A 19,529-nucleotide genomic window follows, 5' to 3' on the forward strand; every position below is an offset into this window, starting at 1 on the left:
GCAATGGGACCAAAATGTATTATGCTGTATTGAAGAAGACTTGAAACTAGCGATTGAGGCCATGAACTCATTATGAAAATGTTATTGAGGTAATGAATCAAGTGAGAAGTAGGGTCATTTTCCCATAAACTTCCAAAGAAACGTACTTCTATTTGCAACCAGTGGAGTCGCCCCCTGCTGGATATTGGATAGAATGCAGGTTTACTGCCACATTGGCTTCACTTTTCGCACCCGGAAGCTTTGTCCATTATTTCATATGATTCAGAGTTAGCAACACAAAATGGTTAATCATTAACAATACTAAAGGTGAGGGCCCACTGCAAGTGAATCATGAAATGAATGGGAGTGAACTTTGAGCAAATTGCTAACATTTGCATGCTGATAGCAGTTATAATGTTACATCTTCACCATTTTAATAAAGATGGTAAATTTGTAGCATTAGCAATAAACACAAGGTTGAGCTGAGGCTGATGGGAATGTCATTAGTTTTGCAAAGTATTGACAAAAAAAAAAAAAAAAAAAAAGACCTGATTTCCCTCTGTGAAAAGTTAAAACAAGTTGTTAGGAATCACCCTCTGGGAATCATATCAATTCAAATCATTGTTCAGACATTTTACTCAAATATCAACCTGCTGGTGTCGCTAAAAGAAGAAAATGGTTTCATCCTCTCTAGATCAGAGTTATTCAGGTTTTTCTGTGTGAAACAAAGTGTTGAAGATATGACGACCTACCACCCACAGAGCCATGCAGCTACAGTGCAAATCCCCTCCTCTTTGTGTCCTCAGTCTCCGCCTTAAGTTCTCATTCAGAAATACATAACACCCCGGCCCCCTCCTCTCTCACTCTGTCCCTCTTGCCAGTTTTTTCTGTAATTGTCGTACAAAAACAGCTCTCATGGGCTCACGCGTGGTCAGAGCTGGGAAGAGTACTTTTCCTGGAGAGGCTTTTATTTTCCCCAAAAGGCACCAGATGAATCTCAACTAGGGCTAAATGGAAGCATAACTCGCAACCACAGACTACAGACGTGGAGCAACCTCTCTCAGGTACTCTTTACCAATCCCTTTTCCCTTAAGGTCGCAATTTTTTCTGTTTGTATAAACTGTGAGTGTACACTACAATGGTTTAGTTTCTTGAATAGGAAACACATTGTATCCTTGCAGTTCAGAGACAGCTGGGGCTTTTATGGTTGCACTTCTGCATAGCGCCTCTAGCCGTATTATGTAGGCCAAAGGTTACTGACTATGCTTCAGTGAGAGCAGCTATTTCCCTTGTTTAGTGTGACACCGTAGGCTCTGTTATCATTGCTGCTGAATTATGCTCATTGTTTCAGACAAATTCGAATTGCATAATAACAAACTCTTTCAAAATGTACTTTAGCCATGATTGTTTTTAGAAAAGACAAGCTGTATACATGTGTTTAAGTTTTTCAGCATCATAAGTTCAATAAGAAAAACAGCTATCAAGTTGCAGAACAAAAGAATGGAGGTTTTTCTGTTGGTTTTTGTATGTTTTTTGATTATCTGACCATCCCAGTAAGATAATCAAAACACAAACAGAAAATGATTCACCACTGAATCCACGCCTCCCTGTTGGTGGTGGACTGGAATAGAAATGAACCAACAGCTATTCATTACACTCTATTCCTTACACTGCCAAGCTTTGTTCACATTTAGAGCAAAAATGCAATCTGAGATTTTTTTTGGAAAACCACCATAAGTTGTTGACAGCAATTGTTTTTGGCACCTGGGTGGATTTTTTGCCTCCTCCTCGTGTATTTACACACTCGTCAGTATTGATTATACATGTTCAGCTTGTAACTTTCCACCAGGCTCCTGAAGGTTTTGTGATCTTTAGTCAGTCAGTTAAGGTGATAGCTGATAGGCAGTCTGGTGCAAAATATATTTCTCCTTTGGTCACCCTGTCTCCCTGGAATTACATTCCTGTGCAACTCATTTGAGATAGTGTTCCAGCCTCAGCCAGACAAAATATTTTTCCAATGTTTTGTTTTTTAAAAGCTGAAACATAATAAATGGAAATGCACTTTATTTATATAAATACAAATCTCTTTTACACAGTACAGGAACCATTTACACACATTCAGAAACTGGTGCCCGATGCTGCCTTACAAGGTGCCACCTGCTCATCAGATAAAAATTCACACAGCATTGGGAGCAATTTGGGGTTCAGTGTCTTGCCCAAAGACACTTCGCAGGGCCAGGGATCAAACCACCAGCCTTCCGATTGGTAGGTGACTGCTCTAGCACCTGAACCACAGCCGCCCACTAATACTGGGGTGTTGTGCATGGTGATCATCATGGTACACTACTTTTTAGCCATGTTAGCAGAGTTGCTGTAGGGATGGCAGTGTACCACTTTGTTCCAGACTGAAATGTCTCGAGAACTGTTGGATTGCCTTGAAATGCTGTACAGAACACCATGTCTCCTAGTAGATAGATCCTACTGACTTTGGTGATCCCCAGACTTTTCGTCTTGTGCCACAAGCAGGTCAACATTTTAATTTGCCTAATACTACGGTTTTATGGGTAAAAACCTTTAAGACAAATGTCTTTTTTATCAGCCTTTGTGTTTAATGCATATTAGAAAATGTTAGCATGCTAACATGCTAAACTAAGATGGTAAACATTATACCTGCTAATCATTAACATGTTAGCATGCAGATGTTAGCATTCAGCTCAAAGTAAGCTGTACTATACAGTAGCAAGCGTACTGTGGCAGATGAAACACAAATAATTTTCTAGATATATTACGAGCAATTGCGAACTGCGAGGAGGGGATGAGATTGTTTTTTCATTGTGATATTTATAGCCAATTCTGCTCTATTTTAGTCAACTACAGTCCGTGACAACGTTACATTATATCTACCTTCACTCCTTTGATGGGGCCATGTGCTGAGTACAAGATACAAAGGAGTCACTCTAGTTAATGACTTCTAATGTAACTCTTGTTGTGGTGCTAGCAAATATTTAGGATGCAATTATATATATATATATATATTTGCTTAGGGCCTGTTGAGCAAACAAACAGAACAAAATAGACTGACGTAAGACACACAGCATCTGAATTTTTGTTATAGCTGGTAGGGTTAAATGAATTAGGACCCTTGTGAGTGAACATACTCTTCTTGTGTTTGTGTGGAACTGTTCTGTTCCAGCAGAGTGTTGTCTTCCAGGACAACAATGACACCATTTATAGGACATGAACTGAATAGATGATAAACATGACAGTTATGCCATATGCTGTATTTGGCTTGGTTTCAGCCTTACACTAAGGGGAGGATTTCTCTAGTGAAAAGAAACAGGAGAGTGTAATGTGTAGGGACACCACCCTTGTACCCTTGCACCCCTTATTAAATGTAGGCCTACATAAAATGTGCAGAATGTTTTTTTACACTGGATATGGCCTTTTCTGTTTACGTCCCAATTATTTTAGCTTTTCTTGGTCAGAACACTTATTTAGCCTACTTCAGTCACACACAACAAATGTGTCCATTCTCTCCCATAACACATCAGTTGAAGTAGATGACTGAGTTGGACTCAGGGCTTTCAGGCGGAGAAGCAGCATACGATTCTGAACAAGAATTTTAATTTCACTCTCGAGATCCTCAGTGGCAACTGCCTGATGGTCGTCAGAGAGGCGTCGATCAGCAGTCAGCGCATCGAGGAGTCTGTGGCAGTTGCTAAGCGCTTGCACTCGTCAAAACCCGCCAGCAAACTTGCCGAGCTGAGCAGCACTACAGTGTGACTATCTGTACATATCTGCCTCGGTTGTCTGTCAACTTAACCTGACTCCGCCAGATGGATTGCTTCGCATTTGCTCGGCATATCCATCTGGGAACTTTCCATTGGAGAACTTTTGGGAAGGGGCGAAAATACTGGTTAGCTGATTGGATAAATCATCTGTCTATCACCACCTATGTTGATGATAGACGGGCCAAATCAACCAATCAGATCAAACTCTTGCCGAAACCAGTCGGGAGAAGAGCAAAAACATCTTTTCCTCCGAGAAAAGCCTCCAGTGCCGTTTTTTGCTCTTCTTTCAATGAAGGAATACTTTCTAATTTGGATAAAACTTGCGCGATAGCTACGCTCATCTCATCCATGGAAGCTGCCATGTTGTTTAGACTGAACAGTCGCTAATCGTTGCGTCACACCTAAACCCACCTCAAAACCAAAGCTGATTGGTCGGTCGTTTGGCGAACGGCTCCAAATTTTCTCTATCTCAAGATGCAAGACTGATCTGCGAGTGGAAAACTGGAGCTTGCGAGATCAGGACGGTCTCACGAGGCTATTGTCAACTGGGGGTGTGCATGGTTTGTTTTAACAATGGGCAAAGATGCTTACAAATAAAAAATAAAAAATGTTCAGCAAGAGGCACTCCTCTGACTAGGCTGTTTTTCGAAAATCACAGTTTAAGATTCACAGCACTCAACTGTCAGTGTTAGCTTGGTCACTCTGCTTGAATGCCACGAAAAATTGGGGAAAATCTGCACATAGCAATCTGTAAAAACAGCAGCTGGCCCAATGTAAAAACAAGCCATACACCTGCCAAGTAGCTACTTAATAAAATAAAGTGGACATATTATGTGTGTCTTTATTTTCTGTCATATTTACAATGTTAGAATGTCAGATTTTCATTTTAAACGTGCCCAAAACAAATAATGATGTAAACGTATTTTTTTATTATTAAGAGAAATCCCCATGAGCTTAAATGTTCAGATTTCCAACTGTTCTGACCTTTCCGGTTTCAATAGTTTTTTCTACTCTTGGCTAAGTGTTACGCAACTCTAAGCCAGCCTTCTATGATTGGTCATCTGCTCCAGGTAGGCAGGACTGGAGTGTTTTTTTGTTTTTAAGCTACTTCGGTGTTAACATTGTCGCATGTAGCTACGTGCTAATGGCAGTTAAATATGTCATCTTGGCTGTCAGTGTTCTCCCCAATTCCGGGTCACTTACTCCTGAAACATTCTCGGATATGTGGTATTTAGCTTAAAAGCCTTTATTTGCGATTTTTGACTAGAAAGTGCTGCTATATTTTATTAGTGTCCACTGCTAATTATAGCTACATGCTAACGTCATTTTGGCTGCCAAATTGTTAAATTCTCCCCAATTTCAGGTCGCATTACTGCTGAAACATGTCCTATAGGATAGTCTTGATCAGCTATAGCAAAAATGGCTTAAATAAATGATACAATTATGGAGAATATATTAAAATCAAGGTGTTATTTTGAAATGAGTACCTTATAATTAAAATAATTTATGTTAAGATCGAACTGTGTATAATAGACATGTCATGTGTTTATGATATAAAAAATATTAAATTAAATATCATATTAGTGTCAGCCTCAAAAATCCAGTATTGGTGGGGCTATAGTGTCAACTGATGTACCAGTCAAAAGTTGTGCACAAGTTTTAAAAACTATCTTCTTCTTTTTACTTCCTCCAAGGAGGTGGAGATGTTTTTGGTTAGGTTTGTTTGTCAGCTGCATTACAGAAAAACTGCTGGCCTGATTTTGATGAATCTTCAAGGAACAACCGATACTATTTTGGAGTTGATAAGAATCACGGGAAAGATACATAAATTATCTTTTTACTTTAGTTAACATTGCGAGATAGAGCATGGCCTTGGCAGCGGTCTGTCTGATTTGTGTGTTAACATCATTACTGTGATTGGATGTAAAACTTCCTGCTTCAAATGCAACCAATAACTTGACTCATTTCTGATTTGAAATGTGTTACTAGTCAGCCAAATTGTTGGTAATTTTATTATTACTGTACATTTTATTTATTACATTTTATTTATTATATATTTTTTTAAATCAAAAAAAAAAAAGAAAACACAAAAGTGTGTACATTCTGCAATGTAACTTTAAACAACACACCTGGGACCACCTACATTTTTTATCTCCACTAAGTAAGGAAGCATAAAGAAAGTTAAGTGTAAGTTATGCTAGCGAAGCTAGCTAGCTAAAGTTATCAATCTGCCTCTGTACCAAAACTCTCCAGAAATCTCTTCACCCCTCACCCAAAGGGAATTAGCGAATATTAGCTGTATATATTAACTAGTTGTATATATACTGTATGTTTCAGTTGTTTGGTCTGGTCTGGGTCTGGGTCTCGTCTCGGTCTCGATACACTCTGGTCTTGGTAATGACTTGGTCTCGGTTGGTCTTGGCTACAACAATGGTCCGTGCTCTCCGAGTGCCTGTATAGTCTTGTCGTTGTTATTCTAGGTCTTGTGGTTTTTAGATGCGGCATGATTAACACATAATTGCAGACCTCTGGTGTTGATAACACATCCTGTCCTGATTTTCATAATGCTCCTAAATGACTAAATTATCCCTAAAAGACTTGAGGAAAGAGCTTCGCAGCATTTGAAGCTTTTTAACAGTAATGTAGAACAAACCCGTTCTCATTCCGAACTCGTAAAATAAGTACGTTTGGGCAGTGTCCTTCAGCGTCTGATGCGACGAAAAAGGCACCCTTCAGCGTATTTGTGTAACGTACTGGGGAGAGCCGCAGTTGAATGAGCTTTAGCGAGTGGTATGTAAGGGGAAAATGCTGTGTATGGAGGATGGGTAAAACACCAGACTTTCTCTCAGGAGACTCGGGTTCGATTCCGTTATTGTCGCGCTTCGCCCTCGGCCGTTTCCTGGCTTTTGAGGCGTCCTTTCCCCGTTGTTTTTACCTCCGCGATTCCGTTTCACCCGCGGCCGTTTCCCAGCTTCACCCGCGGCCGTTTCCCGGCTTTTGATGCGTCCTTTCCCCTTGCAATAGTGGCGACCAAGCACGTTTACATGAGACGCTAAAGGAGACTTTTAACGTCAATAAGAACGAAAAAGGCTCCTGACCAAACGTCCTTATTTTACGAGTTGGGTGTGAGAATGTGTTTGTGTAGAACACAAGTCCATTTGCTCCACTCCCACATCAAATCCAAGGCAACAATACAAAAGCAACATTGATGGAAGAATTACCCTCATGCAAGAAGCACTGACCCTTTGTTGACCTAATGCAGCAAGACTGCTGGCATTGTTCGGATTTTGAACATTAATATACTGTTAAATCATGTCAAGATTCCTGCTGTGGTTAGTGATTACGTTGTTTGCTGGGTACTGAAAGTGACAATTAAAAATTGAGAATATGCTCTTTAGTCACCATTTCCTACTGCAAAATAAAATTAACTATTTAAATATTTACTTAACGTAAACCCGGTTCTTGGATAACAGAGTGAGGTGTTCCACCAACACTCCTTCCTTGCAGAAACACGGAAATAATCCTATCTGGAATGATTTGTAAGGAGCTGGTTGACTGTGATTATATGAGGGGGCGATTATATGAGGGGGCGTGGCCCTAGCACAGTTCAACCTGTCTGTCACGGACGGACGTGGTGTCACTGGAGCTTCCATAGTTGGTCATGCCGAGGCGATTCCCATAGTGAAACACCTCACTCTGGTATCAAAGAACTGGGGTTACATTAAGTAACCGAAAGTTCTGGTGGTTGATTAACGCAGATAGGTGCTGATTAGCTCTCATTAAGGGCCAGGTGGGCATAATTTAAAAAAATATAATATGTAACCATGTTGTGAACGTTGTAATTTTGTCACTGTACACCTCTGACATTTTGTTTTAATTTTTGGACACACAGGGCCGCAGTATCTGCCTCTGAGATAATCTGCTCTGATCAGAAATCCTATGGCTCTTTTATCTAAACACATTGTGTCAACTCTTCTCTCGTTACAGTGTGATGGACAAGCCTTATGGTCCAGAGGTCAAGTTCAAGCTGGATATGGACACAGTCCATCCTGCACCCAGGACCCTGGCCAGAGGAGAGTGGTCAAGCAAAATGGAGTTCCTCTTGGCTGTTGCTGGACAAATCATAGGCTTAGGAAATGTGTGGAGGTTTCCCTACCTGTGCTACAAAAATGGAGGAGGTAAGTTTCATTATAGTGAAATAGTCATACATAGACATTTGGAACAACACTGCTACTTTCTTCGTAAGTACATGTCCAGTACAAACTGTGTTAGCACTTAATGGCAACAAGAAATAAATATTGAGTTAAGATTGAAAGCTACGACAGCAAGATCTTTTTTTATCATAATAATGTTTGTCTATATATTATCAGCCAGAATCTAAATTCAGAATGTAAATATTCCCCACCAAAAACTATAAAGCCACTCCTAAAGAATAAACACACAGACTATAAACCCCTGCTTGTGCTGGCCTCTGGCAGGAGCTGCTTTCTCTGTCCACAGTCATCGATATGCATAATGCAGTCATCAAAGAAAACTAAATTGAGGCTATATTTAATAATTATGACTTCTGTATCTTATAATTACAAGAAAGGATCTTTTTTTAATTTTCCTGTGTTAAATGCAATGCACTCCAGTACATTCACATCATTAGTGTAGTAAATCACAGCTGGCCACTGTACAACAACTTTCCACCCAACTGTGATGTTGATGTACAGTAGCCAAGAGAGCACAGCCCACTGCAACTTAAGAAACCACAAGCAAATGGACAAAGCACCAGTAAGTTAAGAAAACATATATTCTGCTTTGATAACATATGCATAACACAAATTAAGAATTTTTTACCAATTTATAATACACATGTCATAAATAAAAGTTGAAGACAGCACCACAGAAGTTAAAGGAAACTTAAAATTGCTGAACATGCCCAGACCGCTGACTTGATGCTGGAAAAGGAGCTCACAATATTTATTTTAAATATTCCTTTTACTAACATTTGAGCTCTCTCATGCTCAACACATCTCAATGTGATTCTTGTGAATTGCAATAGATGTTCAACCTACCAACAACTTATGTAGTGTAACTTTGTTTTCCCAAGGGGTGTTCTTCATCCCTTATGTCCTCTTCCTCTTTACCTGCGGCATCCCCCTGTTTCTCCTGGAGACGTCTCTTGGCCAGTACACGAAACAGGGAAGTATTACCTGCTGGAGGAAAATTTGTCCACTTTTTGAAGGTAAATATGTATAATTGTAATCAAAGTATCCATGTGAAATCAAATGCATACATGTATTTAAACATAAATATATGTGTATGGCATAGTCAAAAAATGTCTGGATGGGCCTTTAAGTCCTGAAGAAAACAATATGAAGTGCATCTATTTTTGAAAAAATGTAACCTCTCAAATCTCAATCAAAATTCATGCACTCACATTGGACAAAACATTCACACACATTAAGACATTTGACAATACAGACAACATTTGTAAATGTGCTAATCGATATTATGAAGTATGTAATGAGAATAGCAATACTAGATTGTATTTTCTCCATTTCTTATAAAAAAGATATATGTTTTATTGTAAGAAGGTCAGTAATTACCAGTGGTGGGATCTTACAACCTATCTATCACATTCTGTCTTTCTGCAGATGTTGTTTTGTGAGCTCACACTTGTGCTACAAATCTTGCAGGGATATGTGATAAAGGTCATTTCACCTCCTGTAGAACAGAAAAGCATTGATGTTGATCAACCCAAAAAATCCACACCTTCAAGATACTGTATGAGTCTAGACAAGTCTTGATGTTGACAGAAACTGCAATCTGTCAAATGGAATCAACTACATGTAATTCTTTGTCAATGACGTAAAAAAATAACTTGTCCATCAAGTTTCTAAGAAACCCAACACACTGTATCAGGTTTGGTGAATCATAATTAACAGGGATTTAGTCTTTGAACAGTCTTCGACATTGGTTTAATATTGCCTCCTGTAAGCTATTACCTGAGGTGTAATGAGTTACAAAAATGTGTGTCTATCTTTGGACCATGTGCGCATGCAGTCAAGCGCACATATCTTTGGTAAATCATAGTAGAACAGTTGTTCACTACACTGCATTTACTCTGCAATAAAAGCCTGTTCTTGGGCAATGTCATCATTGAAAATATATTATGTGACAATGATTGTATTTAAATGTGAGTAACAGCAAATAAGCACCCTAAAACATGTCAATGTTTAATTTAATCAATGTAATTAATGCAATATTTTCCTTTTCATTCAAGTTTTAAGATTTTCCATACCAATTACAATCAAACTAGTCTTTGATATTTTGGCACAAAAAGGCTCAATAACAGCTAACATGCTTTATTCTAAAACTATAGTATAATTATGCTTACTTTCAAGCGTTGAGTTTGTGATTTAAAGACTTTGTGTTTGTTTGTTTTTGTCAGGGATGGGTTACGGCAGTCAGGTGGTTGTTTTATACTCCAGCATCTATTACATAATCATATTGGCCTGGGCTTTCCTGTATCTCTTCTGCTCTTTCAACACTGAACTTCCCTGGGCCAGTTGCAGAAACAGCTGGAACACAGGTATGTGCCATTATATGATCTGACTGAAATAAAAACGCAAGCAAACAAACAAATAACTAGATTATTATGAATCTTCAGTTAAAAAATGAGTTTAGGGAAAGTTTAGAGAAATCATCATGTTATTGCCTGATTATTTGTGTTGTGTTGTATTAGGTATCATGTTATTGTTTACTTTACCAGATTTGTCAGATTTTTACCTAATTTGAGCGTCTGTTTTGGGATCTGGAGTGCAAAGTCCAGATGCTGGAAACATTTTAAGTCTTGAGGTGCCAGGTTTGCTATGCCTGGCTTAGTCTTCACTTTACGTTACATAACATACTTAAAGCTGTATTCTCAAAAATGTTCATTAAAATAAATGTCAATGTTAAGTAACTATCACTGAATGAGGTAACATAATGGTGATTAAGCTTATGGCCCACTTATGAAAGTATTGCAATATTTATATATTTGCAGCATTACGGACTGGGTGTCTGGTGTGATATTTCCTGGAAATGTCTCTATTGTATATACACAAATGTATGTGGGAACTATGCAACACACAATTCTGAAAACTTGAACCTATCAACAACACGACTCCAGACCATAGAAATAGAATAGGATTTATTTCGCTAAATTCCATTGTTTTCACTTTAATCAATATGTTTTTGTCATTAATATACAAGGCCATACAGAAATGTACCCCATTCCATTTATGTAGTAAAATAAGTAAAATGAAGGCTTTGACAAAAGAACAATTTGATAATGTGCGTATATGTCCTTGAATGCCTTAAAACATTGTGTATGCCTTTGCAACAGAGACCTGTGTTGAGTTTGATCAAAGGCCTGCTGATTTGAACTGGACTGTAGCTGAAAATGCAACCTCACCAGTGAGAGAGTTTTGGGAGTGAGTATGAAAACTAAATCCAAATGTGACAATAAGCTTGTAAGTGACTTGACTTTTATGAACTATAACTGGAAATGTGCTTTGCAGGAGAAGAGTTTTGAATGTCACAGGAAGTATCCATGAGTTAGGCAGCATACGATGGGAGCTGGCTCTGTGTCTTCTGTTGTCCTGGATCATCTGTTACTTTTGTGTCTGGAAAGGAGTAAAGTCCACTGGGAAGGTAAGACAAAGACTATCATTTCAGATTGTTGTATGTTAAAGTACCAAGCAAACGCTTAAAGGACAATGCATTAGGACAACATTCTCCTCTACTCTTCAAAAACACTGCAATCTCTTTGCCAGATACGCTTCCTTTATCACTTTAGTTTAATTATGGATGTGCTTACATTAAGTTCATGGTTGACCATCAGTGTTGCCCAGCATACAAGTATCAAAAAAGGAAGAACACTAGAGTGAGGAGGCCACTACACAGGACTTTAGCTAATTGTTACACTACCTCAAACATTATTTTTCACGATTGAAACTGCTGTCAGCAATGCTAAAGGCGTTGCTCTAGAGATGGCAATGTCGGTCTGACAGCAGGTCCACCACTTTGGTCCAGATCTCAACAACTACTGTATTCCTTTCCATTAAATTTAGGCAGATAATGATGATGGCCATGACTTTGATGATCCTCTGACTTTTCTTCTAGTGCCACCATGATGTTCACATTTGTGATGGATTACGGTTCAAGAGCATTAGGAGTAAAAATCTCCTTTGTTACATGTGCAATAACTCAGCTTAATATACACATTTAATGTAGAATCTTTTAGAGATAGCTCCAGTGGTGAAAAAGTGTGTTGTATGTATTACATTCAGGGAACATTTTTGTACTCATGTCTTTGCATTGTCGTTGTTGTTTATTTGTATGATGTTTGAATGTGTGTCTTTTTATCTTGCACTCCTGACTGCATATCAAGTTTCCCATTTGGTATACATGACTGAACTAAACTGAACTGAACTGAACTGAACTGAAAGTCCACAATTGCCACAAATTAACCCTCACTCTTCCACAGGTAGTTTACTTTACTGCCACATTTCCATACCTGATGCTGGCAGTGTTGCTTGTTCGTGGACTCACGTTGCCGGGGGCCATAGATGGGATTAAGTTCTACCTCTACCCAGATCCATCCCGCCTGACTGATCCACAGGTATAAGCACATTTCACTACTTCTCTCTTTAAATGATATGTTGCTCTCCTGAATTGTTGGGTTTCATCATATTATAACATTACATTTGAAAAGCAAACAAAATGTAGCTTAAATGAAGTGTGGTAACAAATTTGTATGTAACATTTTGTATATATGAACAGTTTAAAATACACTTTAAAGGGGAAGTCAGAGTTTAGGTGATTGAAAGGATTATTTACCTTTACACTGTTTGAAATGGCAACACAATTTCCACTGTAACTGTATTTGCAGATGATTGCTTTGCTGATGTCAAATAAGTTGACAGCAGTGTAAAACATTCGCTAATGTGCAGGTTCTTTCTACAGTAGATAACTGCGGAGTTGCAACACAGTAAATGATTTTCATATGTCATTTATTATTGTCCTTTCAACATCTTGCAGGTGTGGATGGACGCTGGCACACAAATATTTTATTCCTATGCTATTTGCATTGGGTGTCTAACTGCACTTGGCAGTTATAACAAGTACAACAACAATTGTTACAAGTAAGTTTGATATATATTTATGAATTTTTCAGTTTTTCAATTTCATTTAACAGTGAGTTGCCCAGGTGGCAGCTTCAGAAGGCCAACAGTCGCTGAAGATTTGCCAGAACATCTTTAATGCCCATTTTAGGCAATACATTTTGGAGTAGTTTATACAAAGGAAAACCCATCGTATTGAAGTATAGTTTCCTCCAAAAAGATTTCCAGTGATTCAAGAGTCATGCCATCAATATTACCTTTTTAGGGCAGTTTAGGATGTGAGTCACAACTACAGAAAGAGAATGTGAACGTTTTGTACATTTAATAAACAATATTGGAGTATAAAATATAAAATGTGTCTTTTTATGTTTTTAGGGACTGTGTATATTTGTGCCTTCTGAACAGTGGGACCAGTTTTGTAGCTGGCTTTGCCATCTTCTCTGCACTTGGATTTATGGCATATGAACAGAACACAGACATATCAAAAGTGGCAGAGTCGGGTGAGAATATAGAAAATGTTATTAATAAGAGAATAAATCAACGAATTAATTAGCATTGTACTTGAAATAGCACGAAATGCACTTCAATCCATAAAAGTGAAATGACACCAGATTTTTTTAAATTATGTATTTAGGTCCTGGTTTGGCATTTATTGCCTATCCTCGAGCAGTCGCCATGATGCCTTTTCCTCAGGTCTGGGCGATATTCTTTTTCATTATGATCATCCTACTGGGACTGGACAGTGAGGTAAGCTGAATCTTCTTTAGCACTGAGAGAATCAGAAACAGCAGTTTTCTTTCTCTCTGGAATAACATTTTCATATATTTAATGATCATAAAATAATCTTATGAAATGCTGATCTTTTGTTCACGAGGATAATAGATGTTCTTCCATTTTGAATTGCATACATTACATAACAGTTTTCATGAACTTGTGGGAGATTGGCTTTATGATCTTTGGCCCTTGGTTCGAGGTCTGTGGGTGTCTCACAGTTAAAAAGAGATCAATTTATTTATTATTGTTTTTGGTCCTGTTTGTTTGTCTGTTTGCATGTCTATGTGTTACTGAGGATACCTCAAAAACTTCAGATTTTAATGAATTTTGAAGTTTTGAAGTTCAGATGCAGGACATTTTTTAAAGGATTTTTTAACATTGTGAGAACATTTTTATCGTTAATAAACTACTACTGCGCTTGATAATATGAGAAAAAATCTTGCTCACATATCCCATGATTTTTTTTTTTGTGTCACTTTGTGTGTTTTGATGCAGATCCAGATCCGGATGCATAATAGAAATGTCTAATCTTAATAATTATGATAAAATAACTAGAATAGAGGATTGTGCAGCCTTGGCAGAGGTATGCACTCTCTGAGTACTCACTAAATTATTATAACATTATCTCTACAAAGTTGTGTAACTGGAGCTCTGTTTCAGTTTGTAGGTCTGGAAGCCATGGTAACAGCAATTGCTGACACAAATCCTTCCTTCTTCCACGTCGGCCATCGACGTAAACTTCTTCTACTTGCTATCAGTGTTGTTAGCTTCTTCATTGGCCTTGTGATGGTTACAGAAGTAAGATCATATTAAAATGTCACGCCACTTCTTTTACAATATCCTTGTTTTTCTGAAGACCATAACAAAACAGCTAACTGATGTCTCACACACAGGGTGGACTGTACATCTTCCAGCTGTTTGACTACTATGCCTGCAGTGGGATGACTCTACTTCTCTTTGCAACACTGCAGTCTGGTTGTATTGGATGGATATACGGTGAGTGAATAAACAAGAGAAATGTGCTGAATTTCTTCACTGTGATGTTAAATTCCCTCACCACAGCGTTTCCATCTACTTACAGGTGCAGACCGCTTTTATGATAACATAGAGGACATGATTGGATACAAGCCGTTATCCCTGATTAAGTATTGTTTGAAATATGTCACTCCAGTGATATGCATGGTGAGTTGCAGTAAAAGTTAACTTAGTCCGTTTATATGCCAATTAGCTGTCACAAGCTAGCCAATTATTATTACAGGTAAAATTAGCTCCATATGTAATTTGAAAATGCCATGTCCAGTTTTCGATTTATGCCGCCTTGTCAAAAAATGCTAACTTATGTGTTTTAATTTCCAGTTGTATATTTCCATCAGTATTATGACAGCTGTATTTATGTTTATTGATACCAACAAGTGTAAGTGTACTGTAAGAATACGGGAGCTTATTTTGATCCTCTATTATAATATCTTTATCTAAGATTTTCAGGGGTAGCGTATTTCAAGACCAATATCAAATAATGCTCCCACACATGTGGCACATCTAAGTAGCACACTCGATAGAGAGCACATATCGACAGAACACCTGTGGACTTTCCTAATGTTTCCATCTGACTTGTTTTACAAGGAAAATCTTGTAAAAGAGGACTTACCTTTGAAGGCAAATAAACACAGTGTTTAATATATTCCATTTTTCTCTTGTGTTTTTGGTTTTGGAAGATACTTGCTTTCAAAATAAATGTAGGCATATACCACTTCAATATATGGAGAAAGCCAAAGCTTGACAGCTTGGATAATCACTATTAAAGCATAGGGTATAGTGGCTAATTGAAGATCACAAATTTACAGGCATTACTTGAATGAATCAACTTTTTTTAGGTTTTGTTTAAGAAATTACTCACATCAATGACATGTTTCATTAATTGTTAGCTTGCCTTGATTTGGTGTACATTTTGTAAATTGTCTAACCAAAACTAACTGCTTTCTCCCTAACTATTTTCAGGGTACGTTTGTTTTTTCCTTGATCAAATACACCCCTCTAAAGTTCAATAACACAATTGAGTATCCATGGTGGGGTTATGCTCTTGGCTGGTGGTTCACTCTCTCCTCTACACTCATGGTGCCTTTATTTATAATGTACAAAGTGAGCACGACTCCAGGTACACTGCGACAGGTAAGCTGTGTGTGTGTGTGTGTGTGTGTGTGTGTGTGTGTGTGTGTGTGTGTGTGTGTGTGTGTGTGTGTGTGTGTGTGTGTGTGTGTGTGTACGCTCGTGCATGCTTAAATTAAAACCTATATTCTTCTTTGTTAGAGGATCTCCATCTTATGTACTCCAGCTGAAGACCTGTCTTTGAACAAATCTGAGAAAACAGGACTTGAACTGCTCAACGTGACCTCATCTCCTGACAGCATGGTGTCCGAGTGACCACAAGCAAACTGGAGCATCTTCAGAGTTCCTGAACACCGTGAGGCATAAGGAAAAGCCTGCCGTCAATCCAGTACTCCTACTCCTTTTAAAGCAACGGTTCCCAATCTTTTGGATGTTTGACCTCTTAAAAAAAAGCAATGTCTACTTGTTACCCCAGATCACTGGTTGCATATATACAGTAATACCAGTTGTGACTAGTTCAACCAAAGACAAATTTTAGTTTGAATACTTTGGCCTGAAATACAAAAACCTGAAAATGATCAAATAACTCACAAAAAAGCAAAGATTAAAAAAAAACGTTTGTGCAGCAGAAATGTTTTTTCTGCTTTCCTCGCCTGTTAATAATAATCTAGTGACCCCTCAGGTCCGGGTTGGGAATCATTGCACTAAAAGAATGGCTTCACATTATTATGATTTCACTCCAATAAGCACTTCCTAGTTTGAATGTTGACTCAACAGACATATTTTCAGGAATATGGTAAAGAGAATCCAAGCTTAAAGGTCCACTTATTACAGGAAACAGTTGTTTTCTCCTTGGTTTCTGAGCCACATTTTATAGTCTTCATTTAGCAAATGCAGCTGTCTCAGCACTGACAACTAGCGAGTAGGGCTGCAACTAATGATTACTTTCATTATCAATTGATCTATTGATTTTTACTTGATTTGTTTTTTTAAGAAAATAGTGACAAATGCATATTACAATTTCCCTAAGCCATGAGTTGATCTCTTCAAATGTTCTAAAGACATTCAATTTACAATAATATAAACAGTAAAACCTCACATTTCACCAGTTGTTGATTAGTAATCTGTTGATCAATTGATTAAATTGTTTCAGCTCTATCAGCAAGTGCCCCTTAAATTTTGTCGGTCATGAATGAACAGCCATGCTCGAATTCAAACTAATAATTTAAATTGTTACTCATGTGAAGAAAAAGTGGTGAGGATATGAGTGTTTTTTTTAATTTGTTTGTTGTTTTAACCAGGTTGTATAACTATTTAAAGTAAAAATGATAAACACTTGCCAAATAAGCCATACAGATTGAACACTTTAGTCACTTTTAAGTCACTGTGAATGACATGTACATTTCATTTCAAAATGTCAATATAACTAAATTAAGCAGTGATATGAAAAAGGAAAGGTTGTCCGGCATTGCCTGCACCTTAGCCGCCTGCGCCACCAGCTCAACACTGAAGTGTTTCTGACCTGTACAAAGTACTGCTGCTATCAATTCAGCATTTACAAGTTTGTGTTTGGTGTTAGATAAAACGAAATGCCAGTGGGTGGGATTGTAATGATCGAAGCACCAAATGCAATAGAGAAACACTGAGCCAACTTGTTGGCTGTAACATTCAGAATCACAAAGAGTATATTTTTAACAAAGCTATATAGATTATATTTTTACTGTAGTCTCAACTCTAAGCTTGTTTAATTATATAGTTTTTATACAGAAGGTGCAGATTAATATTCATATCATTTTGTATTGTTTTTTGAATCATATATCATTGAAATTTCACCCATGGCAACAGTCCTTTGTGTAACATGTAAATGCTGTAATGTAAAATTTTTCACATTTAAGCATCAATCAAAAATTGTCTGTCTGTTTCAAAAGCTATCTGTTGCACACACTGTGTGAATTCAGCCATACATTGAGTATGTCACATTTTATACTACCTATTGTTAACAGTAAATGCATAATGAAGAAACAGTTAGCTAATGTTTTATTAATGACAATGTTTGTGTGACTGAATTAATGCTAAAACTGGTATATAATGTTAAAGCTTTAGTGCGTCACTTTTTGATATTAATGAACGTCCGTTACATTCAAGCCGTTGCCAAATGAGTTGCTGCAAAGCTAGTTAAGACAATTCTCTGTATTTCTCAGTATGGCTATGTTCAGAAGATTGTGTCGTCCGACGACTTTCGCACGCAGAAGCTAAGATAATAGATAATAACCTCTTCTGAAGAGTCCATGTTTTATTTAATTCTCCGTGTCCTCCTTAGCCACAAGCAACTGTGTGGAGGAGGGGTGGGGGCGGTGCGCGGTAACGGAAGGCTTGTATCATGTGGATGCGTCGACAGTGTTGTTGTCATTACTTAAAATTCCTCATGGGGGCGGCAGAAATTACGCACTATAGCTTTAATTTCATGACTTGTTTAACAATGCGACATTTCTTAAATAGTATCCTAAAGCAACACCAAAGATTATTTTGTAACTTAAAATAATGTTTCCAAAATCGTTTCAGTGGTTCATCAACTCGTAACAGGGTGAACGGCACTCCTGCATTCGCTTTGCAACCCTCTATTGGCTATAACCGCACTATGCAAGTTTGCCAGATTGGGTAGCGGATCTGTAGTTCGAATGAGACAGCAGTAGTGGACAATTCCATTTCCAACATGTAGGGGGACCCGAAGAGGAAAAGAGCTTTGGTGTTGCTTTAATAAGGCCATCTGGTGTTTATTAAGTATTGATAGGCTTAGGTTATAGTTATTTTAAGTAAAATCATTTAAAAACATTCAGTAATAATCAGTTACCAGTTTCTTGTTTAATAATCATTTTTGGACCTTTTTTAGAACATGAAAACGTTAATAAAATGTTAATAATTCCAATTATTTGTTTTGTGAAGGCTACACAGTTGCTGATCCTCTTCTGGGTGTTTTTTATAGCCCATTAAATGAGTCATAATGCATAACTGTTGTGTCCTTGAATGCACCAACACAAGGACACTTTTAAATAATGTCCTACTAAGCTGCAATAATACACATCTATAACTTTCATAAGTTATGTGGCTCAGATCACATGATTTTCTTAAACAGATGGAATTGCATGGTCAAGAAGCCCTTAAAATGCTAAGAAATGTTGACATTTTGAACATCTAGGAAGATCATGTAATACAACTAGTGCTGTCAAACAACTAAAATATTTAATTGTCATCGCTATTAATTGCACATTTTTATCTATTCTAAATGTTAATTAAAACGTGATATGTCAATATTGTGCATGCTCCCAACTTGGTTCTGCTGCCCCCAAAAAGCCAAAAACTTATTGTAGGCTTAAGAATGAGTATAAACTGCTTGTATGCATGATGGGCTAAACCTGAGTGTGAACACCAACTGTCAGTTTAAATAGCTCTGATTCACATTTATGATCTGCAAAGCCAAAAATGGTTTGACTATTCCTATATCTGGATATGTAGGCTATCTCCTAAAATACCAATGACTACAAAGCTGAAATTCACCAAATCTGTTCAGGTTCAGAGAATTAAATCAATCAATTCTATTGAAATCGTGTAAGGAACAACCCCAGGGAATTGTAATCCCATCGGCTCCTTCAACTTGTGCATGATTCATCATGAAGCAGAATGTGGCCATCAGATCAGCACACAGAAAAGAGTCACCTGGTTAAAT

The 19,529-nt window shown here is 37.7% G+C and overlaps 1 protein-coding gene across 1 annotated transcript; it reads left to right on the top strand.

Moving 5' to 3' along the window:
- Positions 1 to 787: 787 nt before the first annotated feature.
- On the top strand, positions 788 to 17,823 carry LOC114553573 (sodium- and chloride-dependent GABA transporter 2). Its single transcript, XM_028574800.1, has 15 exons — positions 788 to 1,043; positions 7,758 to 7,948; positions 8,866 to 9,000; positions 10,210 to 10,350; positions 11,146 to 11,233; positions 11,321 to 11,453; positions 12,289 to 12,423; positions 12,843 to 12,946; positions 13,301 to 13,425; positions 13,560 to 13,672; positions 14,360 to 14,497; positions 14,593 to 14,695; positions 14,781 to 14,881; positions 15,698 to 15,868; positions 16,007 to 17,823. The coding sequence occupies exons 2-15, from the start codon at positions 7,762 to 7,764 to the stop codon at positions 16,118 to 16,120; spliced, it is 1,788 nt and encodes a 595-aa protein (XP_028430601.1). The 5' UTR covers positions 788 to 1,043; positions 7,758 to 7,761; the 3' UTR covers positions 16,121 to 17,823.
- Positions 17,824 to 19,529: the final 1,706 nt, after the last annotated feature.

Source organism: Perca flavescens, chromosome 4 (genome assembly GCF_004354835.1).
Source record: "Perca flavescens isolate YP-PL-M2 chromosome 4, PFLA_1.0, whole genome shotgun sequence".
Taxonomy (NCBI): Eukaryota; Metazoa; Chordata; class Actinopteri; order Perciformes; family Percidae; genus Perca; species Perca flavescens.